At 49.8% G+C, this 19,755-nt stretch overlaps 1 protein-coding gene across 1 annotated transcript in view; it reads right to left on the bottom strand.

The window, feature by feature from the left end:
• GRID1 (glutamate ionotropic receptor delta type subunit 1) overlaps positions 1 to 19,755 on the bottom strand; it is a 709,310-nt gene that overhangs the window by 557,364 nt on the left and 132,191 nt on the right. The window contains exon 3 of the mRNA XM_063087271.1: positions 10,422 to 10,706. Coding sequence (XP_062943341.1) covers positions 10,422 to 10,706 — 285 coding nt within the window. The remainder of the gene's footprint in view (positions 1 to 10,421; positions 10,707 to 19,755) is intronic.

Raw genomic sequence — 19,755 nt, 5'->3', positions numbered from 1 at the left:
GGCCGAAGAGTAAAGTGCTTCCTTTTAGTAAAAAGGAGAAAGTTCTTGACTTAATAAGGCAAGAGCAAAAATCAAATGCTGAAGTTGCTAAGATCTATGGTAAGAACAAATCTTCAATCCATGAAATTGTGAAGAAGAAAGAAATTCACACTAGTTTTGCACCTCAAACTGCAAAAACTACAGCCACAGTGCACGGTAAGTGCTTAGTTGAGATGGAAAAGTCATTAAATTTGTGGGGGGAGAACGAACAGGAACACGTTCTGACAGATGGCAGTCAGGTTTGCCACTGTCCGTGGTTTCAAGCTTCCACTGGGAGTCTTGAAAGGTATCCCTCCAGACACTGAGGGCTACTGTATTTCGTGTTCATTCTTCCTGTGAATATGTGGGGAGAATGTTCTCAAGGGCTGGGCGCGTCTAAACTCCCATCGAGCCCTGACACCTGCATGCACAGGCCCACCCTGCACACTCACCCAGGAGGAAGACGAAGACAGAGACAGAGACACCTCAGGCTGACAGGCCAGCTCTCTGCCACAGGGGGTTGGGGATGGGGGGGCACAGGGCTTTGCCTTCGCACATGCTCGGGCTTCACAGCAACCACACGTTACTATTGTAACTAAAAATCTCATATAAAGAAACAAATGCTTCCTGGGAGAATGAATAGGCAATGAAGCACATCAAAATATACATGTATTCATTCATTCATCAGCTATTTAATGAGCAACTACTATGTTTTAGATGCTGTTCTAAATGCCCGAGACCCGGCATCACTCAACCAGAGCAAACAAAACTGCCTGTCTGCATGGAATCCACATTCCAGGTAGGGAAAATCAGACATCAAAAACTGAGTAAATGGGAATAAATTCAATGGAAAAAATAAGGCAAAAAAGGGGCAGAAGGGTGTCAAGAGGAAATAGAGTTCCATTTTTAAATGTGTTGGTGAGAGAAGGCCTCACAGGACAGACGGACTTGATGCAGAGCTCTGAAGGTGAGGAAGCAGCCTGCAGACATCTGCAGGAAGAGTGTCCCAGGCAGAGCGAACAGCCAGCACCAAGGCTCTGAGGCAGGACTGTGCCCACACGTTCACGTTCACGGAGCACCAAGGCACTGGAGGCAACTGGGCGGGGCATGGAGGCCCAATGCAAGGACAGTGGCTGCTCATGCCATGCAGGAGTGCAAAGCTCTGGTGGTCATAGTGGATCTTTGGGTACATTTTACGGTGCTCCCAGCCTTTCTGTCTCCCACAACTCCCATAGGTGCAGATGTTCCCAAAGCTGGTGGAGAGATGTTGTCTAGGCACAAGCCAAGCAAGATCCCATGAGCCTCCACCATCTCCCTGCTACAGCCCCTGCCCAGCCAAGCCTGTGCTGAGGAATGGGCAAGAGAAGTTCACTTTCCAGGACCCCAAAAGGCTTCTTCAAAGCCATGTAGCATCAGCTGGGATCCCTCTGCAACAGGCAAAGGCAAACTTCTACAGCAAACTTTTTACAGCAAACTTTTACAGTCACCCTGCTCCTGTGCTAAAAGCCAAGCTCCACCAGCAACCTAGGAGGCAAGTGCTCTAATACCCACCTTAAAGATCAGGAAAACCAAGGCTGACAGTTTCCGTGGCTTTCCCGGGATGCAGTAAGCAGTAGAACAGGGACTTGAACGCAGTTCTAAGACTAAAGCCTGTGCTCATAACCACCCCAATGTTGCTTGGCAAGAGATGACCATCTGTGGCCAACAAGCAGCTGGTCACGGCCTTCATTCCTGCTGAGATGGCTTCAGCCTGAGTGCCTGCCAAGGCTACCAAAAAGCTTTCCTGCCTCCCCCACGATACTCCCACCTTCTGCACCTCCCAGTCACACTCCCTCTCTCCCAGCCATTGAACTGGCATTCCAGGTCCCTTGAGGACCCTATAGGAGCAGAGAGGCAGCTACAGTAGTGCTTCCCTCAGGCTCCAGGTAGGCGGTACTGCTCTCAGAGCCTGTGGACACCAGGCCAGTGCTGGAGTGACTGGGGAGGGAAGCAAGTGACCTACAACTTTCTCTCTTCAAAAACAAAGGCATTTCTCTACTTGGTAATGTTCCGCACCTCAATTGGGGTGGGCGTTACAGCAGTGCATATATTTGTCAAAATCCATCCAAGAGTACCTGATCACAGGTGCATCTTATTGCATGCCAATTATACCTCAATAAATTTGATTTCAAAAAAATGAAGGCACTTTCCTGACATGGCTGGATCCTACAAGGAAAGAACCATGCTCTCTCTGACAGGAGGGTAGGAGAATATTCAACCAAAACCATGAAGAGGACTTAATATTTATTGTCACTAAGAAAACAAGAAGGGATTCTGTTTGACCAGTGGTACTTCTAGAAGCCTGGGGACACGTACCATTGGTGCCCCTCCTGGAATTCTGGTATTTAACAACACAACCTATTTCCTGTTCCCTCTCACACGTGGGGTCGAGGAGATCTGGGGAATGAGGGTCTGGCAAGATGAGGATTCCATGGGAGCTCACGTCTGTCTTCCCAGGGGCACTGCGGTGTGGTATGGGAAGAGGAAAATGCACAAGGTCTGGCTGAGTTCTTGCTCCTGAAACTCTGCAGGACCCAGGTGCGCATGCAACATGTGCAGGACCACTGCAACCTCGCTTTCCTGTCGCCTATCCACACCCACAGCAGACATCTCCTTGCATGCCGAGATGCACGCTGGAATCTGATGTAGGGCTGAGGGAACTTTGCAGTTAATGAACTTTAATCTTCTGGTGAACGCTGCAATTAACGCGCCCCCAAAGTACAGTCGCAGTGTAATTAGATCGAAGAACAAAACCCAAAACACTCGTCCGGGTAAAGTTCCTGTTGATCTTCTTCCGCAGGTTTCCTAGCAATTAAACTCACTTACTCATTTCATCTGGAAAACGTATTTATTACTTCAATTTAAACTAATGCCATAATGACACGACATGTGCATTAATGAGATCATTCGCCATTGTGGTTCAGTCATTCGGCCTGCTTTGCCAGGGGCTGGAAAGGAGACGTTTTGGCAAGGAGCATTGATTAAAATAACATTTGTCCTAATAATGATATTTCTTCCAGGGGGTTTTACTTCAGGAACGTGCTGGAGGGGAGGTCCAGCCAGCCTGTCCAGCTTCGAAGGTGTGGTGGCTCACCAGAGCCACCTGTGCTATGCGGTGACCCCTCAGGGAGGCCCAGCAGCTCAGCCCCACCACAGCATGTGGAGTGTTCCCTGCAGGTGAGAGAGCTGACCCTGAGCTCTCTGTTTCCCCAACCTGTTTCTGCCACACAACCTGGATTGGGGTTCACCAGACCTCCCTTGGGATTCATTGGGCCTCCCTTGGGAGGCCAAGGGAGAATTGGCAGTAACGGGGCCACCACTGGGCACAGTCCTGAGCAGTAAGTCTTATTCAGCACATCACATGCACCAGGCACTTAGGGCCCTTTACATGTATTAACTTATTTAAGTCCACACATTGGCCACACTGAGCAGGGATGATTATTTTATCCTGATTTTACAAATGAGGAGACTGTGGCACAGAGAGGTTGAGTGACTTGCCCAATGTCCCACAGCTGTAGAGGCAGAGCCAGGGTTCAACAAAGAAGACTGCTCTGGAGCTACTAAACTCAAGGGTTATCCTGAGCTGAGATGGAGGGGCAAACAGCCAAATCTCCTGCACCAAGACCCTACAGAGGCTGCCCAATGCCCACACCCACCACGTGAGAGAAGAATGCCGACTCCTGCCACTCCTCGTCCCCATGTGTGGTTTAGTGTCATCATATAGACCACTTGCCATGTGCCAGGCACTGTGCTGGGTGCTTTACCCTTACAGCTCGGGAGTTAGCATCCCGGTTCTACAGACAAGGGAGCTCAGAGAAGTCACCATGGACAGTAAGTAGGAGGGAGAGAGGGTGGCAACCCACACTTAGTATTTATTTACTTATTTATTTTTTGCACTTGATACAAAACTCAAAAGGTATAAGAAATTATGCAATGAAGAGTATATCTCCCACCCCTGTCCCAAGCCACTATGTTTCCCTCCCTAAAACAGCATTTCCTTATAGTGACTGTGTGTATCAACTCAGATACACACATATAGGAAGGCACTTCACAAACTCCGTGGAAAAATAGAATTGAAAGATAATACAAATCCTTCCATGAACTCCTCAAGGTACCTCGTATAAGCTTGTTTCTGCACTGAGCACCACTCCATATCTCTCTTCTGACTTAGCTATTGTCGGCTCATGGTACCATGTTTTGGAACTGTTGCCTCTTAGTAACTATAGTTTTCCATTAACTTTAGATATCGTAATATACTTAACCAATTTGCTGAAAATGGACATTTAGGTTGTTGCCAATTTCTGCTGTTACCAACAATGCTGCAATAAATCTTTGTAATTAAGGCAAGACTACCCAGGGTAATGCTCCCCACAGCTCTGCCATGAGGCTGTGTGTGACCAGAGCTCTGATACCTGGGCTTTGGGAATCAGACTTGGCCAGTCCCCACCCACCAGCCCCTTTACTTCTCTGAGCCTTTGTTTCCTTGTCTGTAAGCAGGGACAGTACAAACCCATGGTGTAGGGTTGCTGAGAGGATGACGTGAGCTCTGAAGCTAAAGCTCTTGCACGGCACCCATCACACAGTAAGGCTAGATAGTTGGGAGCTGTCTCTCACTGCAGGAGGCCTGGGTCACCTGTGGAGTTCAGGCCCTGCCTCTGAGTTGGGCTCTGGGCCTGCACTTTTTCCACAGTCAGATCATGGATCCCATCCGTGTGTTAGTTTCTTCCCTTTTGCTTGAAGCCGTGCTGCACTCTAACCAGCTGAGCTAACCGGCCAGCCCTGGCCAATGAATCTGGGCAGGAGGTGGTGGAAGGACTGGAGATGAAGAGCCATCTCCTTTGTCTGCCCTCAGCTCTTTGGACTGGGTATGAAGGATAGGACCCAAGGGCACCACCCTAGGCAGCAAGGTAGGGCTCCCAGGGATTTCCGGGGATTCTGAGCTCATCAGCAAGATCTCTAAAGCCTGCCTGACCCATTTCTCCAGCCTCATCCCTGGCCATGTGATCTTTCTGCCTCTCCATTGCCCACAGACCTTCCAGCAAGCTCTTTTCTCTGCCTAGAACACTCTTCTCACCACCCCCACCCCCAGCACCCTCTCTTTGCAAACTCCTACTTGTCCTTTCTGCCCTGTTTACATGTCACCTCCTCCAGGAAGCTCTCCCTAACCACCTCGCCACAGGCTGTGTTGAATGAGCATGAGCCCTCTTCAATCACCACCAAGAACAAGATCATCTCCAAGGCCATAGCTGAGTGGAGCAATGGGGCAGGGGAAGGGGTGATGTCAAGCCACAGCTGCAGGGAGAGGTGGGCTCGCATCAGGGGCCAGCCACAGCCTGGGCCAGAGCATGGCTGTGGACGCCTCCAGGTGAACAATAGCTGCTCTTTGTGCAGAAAGTGAGGCTTTGGCAGGAAATGATCTTTATGACATTTGGGAAGGGAAAGACTTTTTAAACAAGACAAGCAAGAGAGCTAACCATAAAAAGGATGAAGACATTTGACAACAATACAATAAGGAACTTCTGTGCATTAAGACAAGCAACTAACTGAAAGAACACACTTGCCACACTTAACTTACAAAAGGAAAAGCACAACTTAAAAATGGGCAAAAAATTAATAACTACAAACAGGTGAGAAAACAAAAATAGCCCATAAAGACACAAAGAGATGCTCCACCTCACGTGTCATCAAGAAAATGTAAGTTAAAATCAGAGTAAGACAATGTGTTGTGCTAGGAACTTAAAAGAAAAGCCAGTACAAAGTGTTGTTAAGGTTGGGGGACTCGGAGAACTCTGACACATTGCAGACGATGGTGTCAACACATACAAATGCTTTGGAAAACAGTTTGGTATAACCTAATAAGGTGAAACATATATTGACTCAATAGTCGAGCAATTCTGCTCCTCCAAATAGGCCCTCAAAAATTCTTGCACATAAACACCAAAAGGTAAGCGTGAGAATGTTCTTATCAGCATTTTTTGTAATAACAAAAACCTGGCAACAACCCAACTACCCATTAGTAATAAGATAGATAAATAAATTTAAGCATACAGTGCAGTAATAAAAGTGATTAATACACCACCTGCAGCAAATGGACGAATCCCAAAAACCTAATGTTGATGAAAAAAGCCATCAAAGAAGCACACAGAAGTGTTATTCCACATATAGAAGATTCACAAGCAGACCAAATAAACAATATGTATTTTAGAGTCCATTCTTGTATGATAAAACTATCAAGGAAAGTAAGGGACTGGTTAGCACACCATCAGGACAGTGCTTAAGACCCCTTGGTAGGAGAGGACGTGGTCAGCATGAATGAAGCACACAAGGGCTCCTTTACATTTTTTAAACTGACTGTGGGTTCATGAGCATTCATTTTATTATTGTTTTTACTAGACATTCAGATTGTAACCATGTACAACATTCAATTTTTTAAAAATAACTCTAAAACTAACACAAATAGATGATGGCTATTCCTGCAGAGTCCTGAGGCTTTGTTTCCATGGAATCCTAGCTCCCAGCCCATCCCAGACCTGTGAGCTGGCCCGGAGGCCAAGAGGGGACTAAGTACCCTAGAGAGGCTATGGAGGAAAGAGTCCTTGTGCCCTGATTTCCAATCCCAGCCCTGGGCAACTTCAGCCAAGTTACTACATACATCTGCTTCTTCATCTAAAACAAGCGCTTAGCAAAATAAATAGCACATGGTAGGGATTCGGTGAATATTTGTTGAATGGATGAGTCAATGATATCTGAGATCCCATCATAACTACAACCCTTGTTTAAATTTATTCACTAGAAGGAAACGGTGGCTGCAGCTGCTAGCACCACCACCCCCAACACACACGCACACGACTACCCCAGCAGTCAAAGTGGCACATCGGAAAGTTCTCTGTTCTGTTCGATCCAAACTGTTGGTATTTTAATATTACAGATTTTCTCTCCCAAATGTCAGTTTCTCTTTCATTTTTCCTTTCACTGTCACAACAAGCATATAAGTATTTTTCATGGAATTTTACCAAATGGCACATCTTGCATTTTGTAAACCATGTACATAAAAACACCTCTCTCACCCCTCTGCCAATTCTATCTCAGAGCCCATGGCTTTTCCTGCTCTGACCTCTGAGTCAGGCTCCACCTGGAGCAGTACATTCCTGGGTTTAAAGAGAGGCTGAAGGGCAAAGGAGGGGTCCTATGTATGATGTTCACTAAAGTGACTGATTGCACCAGCCCAGGGCATGCCAAGTCGATTCCAAACCACCACTCCCTCCTCTGGGCATCAACTCTGCCTGGCTGGGGAAAGGAGAGGGAAGCCAGAGCCTAGCAAGCCCCAAATTACAGAAATAGGACATTGCCTTGGCTAAGCACATGGGCCTTAAAGTCAAAAAGAACCTCTCGGAGCCTCATTTTCCTCATCTGTAAAATGCAGCAATAATCCTACCTCGGTGGGTTGTTGGGTGGTTTAAATGAAATAATATATGTAAAGATACTTGCAGATCAGCATCCAAAAATGTCGCTATATCCCCAAACCACTTCTGTTTGACTTTGGAAGGAATGAAACAGTCTTTACACTCAATTTGCTTTTTAATTGGACTCATCTGCAGCTAGTGCTGCAGTGAGTGGGCAGAGGAGGGGCCCTGAGGAGTTCTGGAGGCGCCATTTGTCTTGGCCTTAACAGCAATGTAAATCTTCCCATGGCACTCAGCCACTACCAGCCACATCAAGGGACCACACCCCACACATGCTGCACCAAACAGCACATGGGCTTCAAACACCTTGGCTCACCTCACACAAGGCATGTTGGAAAACAGGCCAGAGACTGAGCTGTGCATGAGGACAACAGGAGTCGGGGTTGTCAAAATTTTACAGAGAACGTATTGGGCAGAAACCCGGCCTCAAAGGTTGTCAAAGTAGGGGGCCCAATGACCAGCGCAGGCAGAGGCAGGAGGTCCTGCACAGAATGCAGGAGAAGAGCTCTGGCCTCCAGAAAGGCGAAAGCCACGTGGGTCAGCACCCTGGACAGCATCATGGGCACACAAGGCTCTGCACCTTCTTCCAACTGTGCACGGCAGCTCTCAGGGGCTGCATTCACTTCCACCCTCCGGATGTGAATCAGCAAACATGGCAGGTTGCTGCCAGGCCCTCCCTTTCACCACAGAAGCCTCACAAAGTGATCACAGTGCTTTCTATTACTGAGCCTACATACAGCCTCAGAATTTTTCCCAATATAGCACCACCCAAGGACGCCTCAACCAATCACCTACAGTGGTCTACCAGATAAAGCTATTGGTCATGTTGCATCTTTACAGAATTACTGATAACAGGCAGTCTGGCTAAAAACTAACTTCAACCCCACCGAAGGTAGCAAAGATGCATATGTCAGAAAAGAGGGGCACACCTTTTGGTTTGGCTTGATTGAAGGTTCTGGGTGGAAGAGGAGAGGAAAGAGGCAGAGGAGTATGTCTGCAGAATGAAACACCTGTTTCCCAGCCCACCTGACTCGAGGTCAGACCACCCAGTGCCCGTGTCCTTCTCCCTATTTCTCTTTTGTCTAATGTGAAAACTGCTTGAAGACTCCATGTCCTCATCCATGAGTTTGTTCATTCACACAGTGACTGTTTCTCAAGGGGCTCCTCTGTGCCAGATGCCATGCTGGGCAAGAGGGACACGGTAGTGGGGAGTACACGGCCCACTCTACGGGAGCTCACCACCAGGGGAGGGGTCCAGTGTTCATCGAGGACTCACCCTCACAAGTGTCAGGACAAGCCAAGAACAGGCTGAGGGCAGAAGAAATGTGTCTGGGAGCACTTGTAACCAAGGTGCTAGCTCTGTAGGACAAGTGGGCCTCAGGGACAACTTTCTTTGAGAACTTGCTTCTTGAGCTGAGTGGGGGTAAGGGGTGTAATAGGAAGAAAACATAGGATTTGGGCAAGTGCCACCACACCTCATTCAGTCTGCAGGAATCACAAGAGCATGACAGGGTGGGCAGGCTGGAGAGCTGATCTCAGCCCTCCTAGCAGGGGAGGCTCCCACCAAGTCTCTGACTCCTCCCCAAGGTCCAGGGACTAAGCGGGGGTGGGAGGGAGAGGCAAGGTCCTGGACAGAATCTAGTGCAAGTCCCCAGAGTCTCACCGCCCCGTTCCTATCACTACCTCATCTTTATTTCAGCACAAGGACTGTTTGCTCTTTCAATTCTTCCTGGAAGATTCTAAACAGCATATTTGCTCAAGAGCTGAGGACAACATTCAGTCTTAGAGGAGCAGAGTATTTAGGCAAATGCAAACATATGCTGATTTCTTTTCTTAGGTACATTCTTGGCAAAGGAATTATTTCACCAAGAGACAAAACGGGACTTTCAAAATTCCACCCATTCCATCCTGCCCAAGCTATGGAGCAGCCAACCCTCATCAGTCCCCACACCCTTTAACATCGGGGAGGTGGGGTGAGGGGCCCTGTGGCTATATAGGGGGAGTACAGGGATCTTTGTGAGGGAACTGTTTTGTACCCTGACTGGTGGGCACGAGAATCTACAAGTGTGATAAAACTGCACAGAGGTAAATCCACTCCCCCAAGAGCATCTACACTGGTGAAATATGAACAAGACCTTGGACTGTATCAGTATCAAATCTTGGTTGTGATATTGTACTAGTTACACAAGATGTTACCATTGGGGAACCTGGGTGAAGGGCAGAAGGAGTCTCTCTGTATCGTTTCTCAGAATTGCATGTGAATCTCAATTATCTCAAAATAAAAAGATTTTAAGGAAACACAAACATGGAAAACATTTTATCTCAGGTCTAGGACTGGTCTGTTTTTACAGAGCAGCCATAAGAAAACCAGAAGTCATTTCTCCAAAGCCCATTTTCATGGTTTCCTAACAAACAACTTATGATATTTTTCATATTAGAAGGCTTCAAAGAAGACAGGTCCAGCCATGCCCTGTATCCCCAGGCCCACCGACCCCAGCCCGGCCCCATGACACTCAGGAGAACCCTCCCCCAGAGGTTTGCCCCAGCCTGAGGCCCTGCAACCGAGGGTACGTCAGGGTGGACAGAGGCAAGGAGCAGAGAAAGCCAGGAGCTGTCAGGCATGAGGGGCTACCTGTGCTGGCTGCCTCCACCACTGCCTGCACACAGCCCTTCCAATCCCTGCCAGCAGTTTATTAATATTGTATTGAAAACTCCACAATGATTCAAACTTCAGCTGTCACAATAAGGTGCCGTTGCTAGGCAACTTTAGTGCCTGTCTATGGATCTGTTTTCACAGCTCTTCCCCCACTCATGCAGCTCAAGGTTGGGCCCTATCACCCCAAGGCCCGCTCAGTACAGACCACCCACCACCTGTCCATGCCCCACCCTGCCCCCGCTCACCATACTCGCTGTCGTAGAACATGATGAACTTCTGCCAGCGCAGCTCTGTCACCAGCCTGAGCATGACATCGTTGAGGCGGACAGGTGGTCTCGAGGCCAGCGTGTAGGCCTCGCCATCTGGGCTGGGATTCAGGTGGCAGGCAGTGCGCGGTGACCCCCCGGGGTTGCGCTGGACAAAGAGGTGTGGGATGTGCATGGCGTCTGTGAGGGACTGCAGGGCATTGGCAGATGCACAGCCGGTGGAGGTGACCAAGGCCAAAATCCCCTGGGTCATGAGGTCACAGGCTGAAAGACAGGAGAGGAGGGTGGTCAGCACTGGGGCAATGCTGCTCAGGCTTTGATTTGTGCAGCCCATCCTCAGCAGCTCATGCCCAGGGCCCCCGAAATGTGCCACCTCCCTCCAGGGACCAAGAACCAGTATGAGGCCAGGCCAGCAGCTCTCATGAGCACAGTCTTACTGATGGCTTCGGTGAAACTGCCAGCTAGACATTCTTGTGCCCATTTAACAGATGGGGAAATGGAGGTTGGAAGGAGCAGAATCATTTGCCCTGGGCCACTCAGGGAGGATGGAGAACAAGGATCCATTCCAAATCTGCCTGATTCACCCAACAGAGCTGCTAAATTAGCCATCCTGTTTCCCACCTGGGACCGTGAGCCCCTTAAGAGCCAAAAACTCATTTTGTTGATCTGTGTATCCCCATGGCCTAGCCATGAGCCAAGAATACACTGTGTGCTCTACAGTTGTTGGCTGAACTGAACTAATTGGGACTGAAGGGACTGAATGACATCGGAAAGGCAGGGAGACACTTACCAAAGAGGACCCAGATTGTAGGCAAGGAAAAGGGACAGAACCCTAGGTCTCCTGGCCAAGTCCATTTGATTCATATCATAAAAATACTGGGTCAAACCCCAGATGAAGCAGTTGACTCTCAAAGCCCAGGATTACTCAAAAGCCACTTGATAATAACAAAGAAGACGCTCAAGCGGTTCTGCAGGCGCAGACGAGGACGAGGCAGAGGCGCCGGCAGCCGTTTCTAGGGCTGACACACTCAGGGGCTTGTCCTGTGAAGTCCTCCAGGAACCAAGAGGGGTGCCCCTTTTAGCCACCGCTCACGCCTTTTGGGGATATCAGACCAATTAATAGAAAGATGCACCTACCAGCGCCGCAACCCACTGCACCAGTTTTGAAGCAAACATTTCTTACTAATGGCTTATGTGATGGCAGGAATGTGAGAAAGCAGATGCGCTTTCAAAACACAGCCTGTGAATGGCAGCGGGCCATCTGCTGCACACGGCAGACTGTGAGCAACTTTGACAACGCGGTTCTTTTGGTCGAGAGCCCTTGGGTTTATGTGAAGCTTCAGACAAGGCTGGGAGAAGGGGATGAAGAACAAGGGCACTGACTCCAAGGAGCAAGGCAGGGGGACGTTGGGAAGCAGGGGAAGGGGGGACCCCTCCACACTCTTCAGCACCAGAGGCCAGCTGCACCCCATGCCAGGGCGCTCATCACGAGCATCAGCAGGATGACAACTCAAATCCCACAGTGTCCCTGCTGACCCCTCAGCCTCCGAATGCAAGGCCAGGGGCAGGTGGTTAAATGAGAACGATGAAGTCTCTCTTGGGAATCTTGCAGCCACCACATGCCCTGGCCCCTCCCACATAGGTCTGACACGGCCAAGTTCTCTCCTAAACCAAAATTCCAATCATGTCACACTCCCGTTGAAAGCCCTTCAGTGGCCACAAGAACCTGGGGGATAAAGTTGAAGTCTTAGGGCAGCTTTGTGGGCTCTGATACCTACAGGTTTCACACTGCTCGCCCTACGCCCGCCCAGTACACTCCAGCCCACTGCCCACCCTCGCCCCCTCGACCTCACCTCCTCAGCAAACTATATGCTCACTCTTGCTTCAGGACTGGCTAAGGAGCCCTTGTCATGTGATCCCCCTTCACCCACACTTCACCTGTCACGGCACCACGCTGCCTGTGTCTGGCTCTCCTACTCGATCTCAAGCTCCAGGAGGACAAGTGTCATGCCCGTTCTGTTCACCATCCCTCCAGCACACGGTAGTTGGTAAAGACGCATGCAAGGACACTGTGGGCCTTGCCATTTTTATGCCACCTGGTCAATAATGCCTCTCTGGGCACCTAACCAAACCGTGGGAACAGCTCTAGATCCAAAAACATTCAGAGAACACAGCCATGCTCTTGGAATGTTGTTAACGATCTAAAAGATGCAATAGGCGAGTGGTTATAGTGCTCCGTTTGCTGAAAACACACGCAGCCTTTAAAACCTGTCATGAAGACACCACAACAACATGGGAAAGTGTTCATCATCAAAAAGTATGTGAAATCATACTAAATTAGATATATTTTATGTCAGCAACTAGATAAAACACAACATGCATGAAAGACCAGAAGGAAATATTGCAAAAATTTTTAAGTGACTGCGATTTAGAATAAGCCTAAAACGAGTTTTCTGTCTTTTGTATGCTTTGCCAAAATTTCATGACACGAACAGAAAAACCCTTTAGAAAAGGAAAATAATCCTCCAATAGTGGATAAGGAAGACAGCTATGTGCCAAATTCCATAGAAAATTCACTTTATACATAAGAATCCACTTTATTCTCAGGACATCCGTGTAGAGTAGGTATCATTCTGTCCATTTTCTAAACAATGAGATGTGAGGCCACACAACCAATAAGGGACAGGGTCTCTCTGCATTGTCACAGACATGAGGAAAATGCCTCTGAGAGGTGGCCAAGTGAAAAAACTGAGGCACAAAACTATATGTTTACTCTGATTACAACCAGGGAGAAAGCATGCCTGCAAAAGAGGCAAGAGAAAACACTAAAGCTGGGGTGCTGTGTTGATGAGTCGATCTCTTCTTTCTTCTCCTGTCCATGCTCTCCTTAATGCCTACACATTGCATTGCATTTATAATCTTAAAAAGCACTGGGGCATAAATTGTCCAGGAACTCTAGCCCTCAGTTGTGGAGGGAGGATCCCGTCCCAGGACACCCAAGGGAAAGCCCTCACTGGGGCCATCAGTCACTCCTGGCTCTTGTCACCTTGCCTGCCCAGCTCCCTCTCAAGTTAACTCCTGACTTCTGATGGTAAGCCCTGGCCCCACTCCATATACGCCAGGTTCTGAAATCATGGAGCCTCTCTGAGCCTCAATTTCCCCACCTGGGCATGCATGCCACTGCTCACTGTGGACTGGCTCCTGCCTTCCTGTGTTTCATACATACACTCAGCATACCCACTACATGCAAGGCCCTGCCTGGAGCACTGATGGGGGTCCCACCTTTGAAGAGCTTAGGATGCACTGAGGAGAGAGACCCCACAAGTGGGCCTGAGAGAGGAAGCTCCCTGGGACACAGAGGAGGGTGAACTCAGGAGAGGTTGTCATCAGAGCTTCAAAGGAAGAACAGAATTCAGATCAGCAGAGATGGGGAAGAGCAGCATGAGTGGAGGTGCAGGGTGACAAGGACGCAGGCTGGGCAGCACCTCACCAGGGGTGGTGGAAAGAGCATCAGAATCCCATAGACCCAAGTTCCAGGTTGGGCTCCTCTGGTCAGCAGCCATGAGGACGTGGGCGTGTCTCCTTTCTGAGCCTCGTTTGCTATTAAATGGGGATAAGAATCTCTGCCTAGCAGATCTATGGGAACACTGACTTAGAATGTGGCCTGTGAGTGCCAACACCGTGCCATGCACAAGAAAAGTCATAAGTGGATGTCGGTTTCCTGCACCTTTCTTTGGACATCCCTATCTCCCGGTCAAAATCATGCCTAGGATCTTAAGAGGTATTAGTAGTCACAACCAAGAGCAATCTCACCCCCAATTCTGACAGCTCTCCCCATGGAGGTGGGCACGGCTGACCCACCTGCAGCTACCTGCAGCGCCACAAGCCGCAGGACCCTCAACAAACGGGGCGGGTAATTAAGGCTGGCAGCCTCTCCCAGGCACTAATGGAGAGGCCCGATGCACATCAATTTCCAATCCACTGTGAATGGCCTGCTAATTGGGGCACCCTTGAAATGACGGTTATTTGGAGGCTTCTAACATAAAAATAATAAGATCAAAATACATTAGATCAAAGCCAAATCAGCTATTAGCTTAATCAAGGTTGTGTGAGATGGATTACACAATTCATGCCCTGACTGTGGCAAGAGATGCTGCCCCCGTGCCGGGGTCTGAATCTGGGCCCCGCATGTACACACTGTGGGACCCTGGGCAAGCGGATGGTCCTCTCCAGGCTTCTGGTTGGTTGGTTGGTTTCTCTTTGCTTGGTTGTCTTTTTGTCCAATAAAGATGACAGCACCCACTTGACAGGGCTGTCGTGCATGTTCCACAAAAGGTCTTTGTATGTCAAGAGCCATCCATGCTGCCTGGAGCACAGTAGGTGCTTGGTAGTCGTTGCTCTCCAGCTTGGTGCTTAGAGGGGTTTTTGCAGCTCTCGAGAGTATGACAACTTGTGTTATCATTCTCGATATCATATGGTCATGAACCTGATTTCTCTCGTAATCACAGTGCAGGCCTGACAGACTGACAAGGGCTCCCAAGAGTGACTCATCAGCTGGGAGGGTAAGAAGTAGAGAAGAACTGTATGAGCAGCTTAAAGCCCCCTTACCAGACCTCTGTGGTCCGGGAACAAGGAGGTCTCTGCAAATGGTCTCTGTGAAGGCCTCTGGGCTGGTCAACTGCTACCCAGGAATTCCCAGCACGGATAGGTGCTGGATTGGGCCCAGAGGGGAGGAGGTCTGGGGACTCAGCCAGCATTCCCAGAAACAGCCCCACAATCCACAATCACATCCCCCACCAGCGTCCCCTGAGAAGGTGTCAGCATCTGTCAATCTGGGCCTGTGTCAGGTGCAGTCCTGGCTACTTCACAAGACAAACTCTTCAGAACTCTCACCCCACATGGACTTTCTAATTCCCTGGTGAGAAAACTGAAGCACAGAGAGCACTGGTCACTTGGCCAGGGCCACAAAGCCAGAAAACACACAGCAAAGACAACATCGGAACCAGACAGCCGGTACCTCCATAGCCAGGGCTGGGAACAGATGATGGTCAGCAGGGGACAGAATGCAGAGTTCCTCAGTTGACTATCCAACCCTTCCCTGGATGGAACTTCCCAGGGCTGCTCCAAGCTTAGCACAGTCCCCAGGGAAGGAGGAGACAAGCAGGAAGAAGGCCTCTCCCCACTGAAGGCAAACCTGGCTCATCAACTCACTGGGTGCCTACGGTAGGTGCCGGAGATAAGAGAGGTGCCCCAGACATCGAGGTCACTCCTGGCACCACCACTGATCCATGCCCTCTCTTCTCCATCCCCATGGGGATTTCTGGAAAATTCTCTGGCCAAGTCTGGGAAAGCAATACCCCAGAAGGCTTATGCTAGAAGAGGCCCACAATTCCTAGTGCTACCCCCTGACAAGGATGCTGGCCACTGCCAGCCCAGCCTTCCTCCTGCCAGGCACCCTGGATGCATCCTTCCCCAGGTACAGCCACACCTGCTGCCCCTGGAAGACCAGACCTGGTCCATGCAGCCACTGCTACTCTGAGATCACAAGCCCCTCAACAAGCAGTTCATGTGTTAACTGGCCTCTGGGTACCACCTTAAAGAATGACAGGATGTTTCTGGATAGAGAAGGCTAGAGAGGGTGTCCACCTGGGGAGAAGCAGCCTAGTATAGGTGCCCTCACCTCAGAGGAACCTAGCAAGGCTCAGCTGGTCCCCACAGGCAGCAGAAGGGACAGCCAGGCTCTGAGCAGATGCGGGCCCAGCTCTGCCTGCCCAGGAGTGGTCTCTCCCCACTTCATTCTTCACAGATAAACTAGAAGCCATCTTTACAAAGTCGCTCACTCGACTTCCTGCCACCAGACCTTCACACTTTGCCTGTGTTTGTACTGAAAGCTGAAGAAGAAAGCTTCTCCCGTCCTAAGACTGGTCCCTGCTCCTGAACCCCACAAAAGGCCAGCATCTCTGCCAGCCCTGAGGCTGCCGCTCTCCCCACAGGGCCCCCGAGGCTACCTCACTCCTCCTACAATCTACTGCCACCAGCAGCCACCCTCCCCCCAGCCACCCTTGTTATCTGTGCTCATCCTTTCCTCCTTTAAACTGGCACTGGCCTTATTAATGTTTGAATTGCAACGGCTAATGCTTTATATTAAGGTAACATTTATAAATATCTTATAGCCAATGAATAATTGACCAAATTTTGTATTGTCATAATTCAGAGTAAATTATTGATCTTTGGAGAATATATATTTTTCATCTTTTATTAAGACATTTAAAAGGTAACCAAAACCATAAAATGGGGAGGAAATGGGTGGCTGGCCATCAAAGGCCAGTGCGAGAGCTATGGCCCTGGCGCACGCCGGCCCTCCCCTGCCGCTCATCATGGGAAGGCGCCCATAGGGGAGGGTCACCAGGCCTCACCTCCCTCCCGAGCACAGGACACACATTTGACAAGCATCCTGTCCTGCAGACCTGCTCTCCGACTTCCTGGAGACCTGCAATCCCTCCCTCCTCCTGCCTTCACTCCCTCCAGGCCATTTTTTCTCCGCTGTAGACCCGCTCGCTGCTCCTCTCTGTCTCCTTATGCAGCACAGCTGGTGAAATCCCAACCCAAGTCAACCTGTGGCGGGTCAGCCTGCCCACCCACTTCTCCATACTTGTAAGCAAGCGGCCAAGGGCTGTAAGGAGAGCCACAAACCAAGCAATGTGGTGACCCTCGCAACACTGTGGTCACCAACCTCAGCAGGGCTCCCCCGTGGTTGTCCATCTACCGCCCTCTCTACCACCTCCCTCTTCCTCCTCCTAGAACGTCCCAGGTTTCTTCACCAAGTTCAACCAATGGCCTCGCTTCATTCTTCACAGATAAACTAGAAGCCATCTATACAAGGTCACTCATTCAACTTCCTGCCACCAGACCTTCCCACTTGCCTGTGTTTGTACTGAAAGCTGAAGAAGAAAGCTTCTCCCGTCCTAAGGCTGGTCCCTGCTCCTGAGCCCTAGATGCTTCCACTTCGTTCCTTCTTTCAGACCCAGATCCATCTCATTTATATCTTCTCTGTGAATCATCATCCTTCCTCGTGTATTCGATCCATCCCTGAGAACATTAAGCCCTGGCCCTGTTGATGGAACCACAGTTATTGCTCCAGCCCACACCTCCCCTGAGCCCCCAGCCCCCAGCCAACCACTTACCTGTCTCCACTTGATGAGTCCACTGGCAGCTCAAACTTGACCTGTCAACACTGAGCTCCCTGAGTATGAGCCTGATCCTCCCAGTGTCCCAATCTCAGTCAAGTGGCACCCCCTCTGCCCACTTACACTTGAACCTTCTCATTCCCTGACCCTTTGTACCCAAGCCATCACCAAGTCCTGGATGTTTTATCTCCCAAATACATTTTGCATCTGTCAACCTTACTCCACTCCCCTGTCACCACCTTGGTCCAACCCACTATCACCTTTCCACTGGATCCAAACACACCCAACCTCCCACCCCCAACCCCAGATTGACATGTTGTACATTCTACACACTGCAGTGGACTGGCCTTTATGAAGCATCAACCAGGCTGCCGTGCCTGCTTAAACCTGCATTAGGTTCCCACTGTCCTTAAAATAAAATGCACACCCCAACAGGGCTCACAAGGCTTAGTGTAATCCACACCTGTGCCCTGCATTCCAAGTAGCCAGACCTTGTGCAGGTACCCAGGTGTCCCAGCTCCTGCCATCATGGACTATTTTGTGTGGCCTCTGCCAGGCTGTCCATTCTCAGACCCATGAGCCCATGTGCAGAAGCATCTGTACTGCTCACCCTCCCAGCACCTGGCCCAGCACCTTGCACGGCATAACACAGCAACGAACTATATAACCCTAAAAACTCTGGAAAATCAGCACTATTAGGGTCCAGATTTCACCGGCAAGGCATGGAGTTTTCAAACTCGACCAAGTCCCACGATGCTCATATTCACCAAAAGACAAAGCCATATCCTGCAATTTGCAAAAGGCTCCTCTGGCCTCAAGCTCAGCCCAGCCCAGGAGGGCAACAGGAGCAGGAAAAAAGGGTCCCACTGGAAGATGGCCTGTAGCCTGGGGCAGGTGGGCAGCCGGTGCAGGCAGGACTTACGGAGCCAACCAGGAGTGTGGGGAAGAGCTGGCGGCACCTGGCATCTCTGGGGCCTCATCCCTCCACCAATTAATGAATCAAAACTGATTCCCTGCTGCCGTGGATTGGAAACACAGGGAACACTGGGTGGGATGGTGCTCTCTTATTTATAGCTCTCCAGCTTCTCGTTAATGACTTTTACTGCTCCACCAATGGAACGCTAGGCTCCCCAGCCGGGATTCACACAGAAGCCTACACTGTGAAAGTTAAATCAGGACAGCGATGAGTCCCAGGCATACCTGCATGGCAGAGCACCTCGAGAACCTCAAAAGCAATTGAGCACCAGGGCCTCCTGCAGCACTCGTGCCCCAGCCCAGACGGCTCCCTCCCCGCGTCCCTCTCGTCCCCTCAGCCAGCCCACAAGAGGTCACCTGCTCACTCTGCTTCTGTATGGCTGCACCCCTCCAGTCACCCCCATGTCCACCCACATCCCTTATCAGCCAAATGGTTTCCCTGTCTCCCAGCTCTTCCTTTTCCAACCCACCCTATGGTTCAGCCCCAAGCATGCCTGTGAAGTACCTGCCATGCTCCCACTGCTAGTGAATCAGTTTGTGTGATCTCCCAACACCCCCCAACGCACACATCAGGACAGCACTGGTCTCTTTTCCAACCTTCACGTGGCCAGTGATCTCTGTTCATGTCAACACGCCCATCCTAATCTCTAATTTTGCACATTCTGGTTTGCTTTTCCTGAAATGCTCTTCCTCCTCTACTCTACCTTTTAAACTCCTACTTTTCCCCCAAAACCCATCCCAAATGCCTCTTCCTCTATGGCAAGTCTTTGACTTCCCCGTTGCTAAGCAAAGTTACCCATTCCTTTTCCTGCAGGTCCTGAAGTACTTTATCCTAGCACGCTCTTATTGAGTATGTATTATATCATCTTATGCTTAATCTGTAAAGTCACGAGAATAGAGACTGAGGCTCCTGGCTTTCTGTATCTTCAGGCTCAGGGCCTGATGCACAGATGTTCAGAGGGTGCTGGGTGACAGAATGAGTAAGTGAAAGCGCAGATGCATCTGTACTATGAAAAGCACTTGAAGTATCAGTGCTGCAGGTAAACGAATTACCCAAAGCATCCATGGGACGCAACTCATGTCAGGAATGAGACAAAGGAAAATTCTGCCTTGTCCAAGAACAGGGTTAGCCTTGGGCAGCACAATGAGAA

This window comes from Cynocephalus volans, chromosome 2, assembly GCF_027409185.1.
Source record: "Cynocephalus volans isolate mCynVol1 chromosome 2, mCynVol1.pri, whole genome shotgun sequence".
Taxonomy (NCBI): domain Eukaryota; kingdom Metazoa; phylum Chordata; class Mammalia; order Dermoptera; family Cynocephalidae; genus Cynocephalus; species Cynocephalus volans.
Note: the sequence above shows the minus strand (reverse complement) of the source record. Positions and strands in the feature narration are given on the sequence as shown.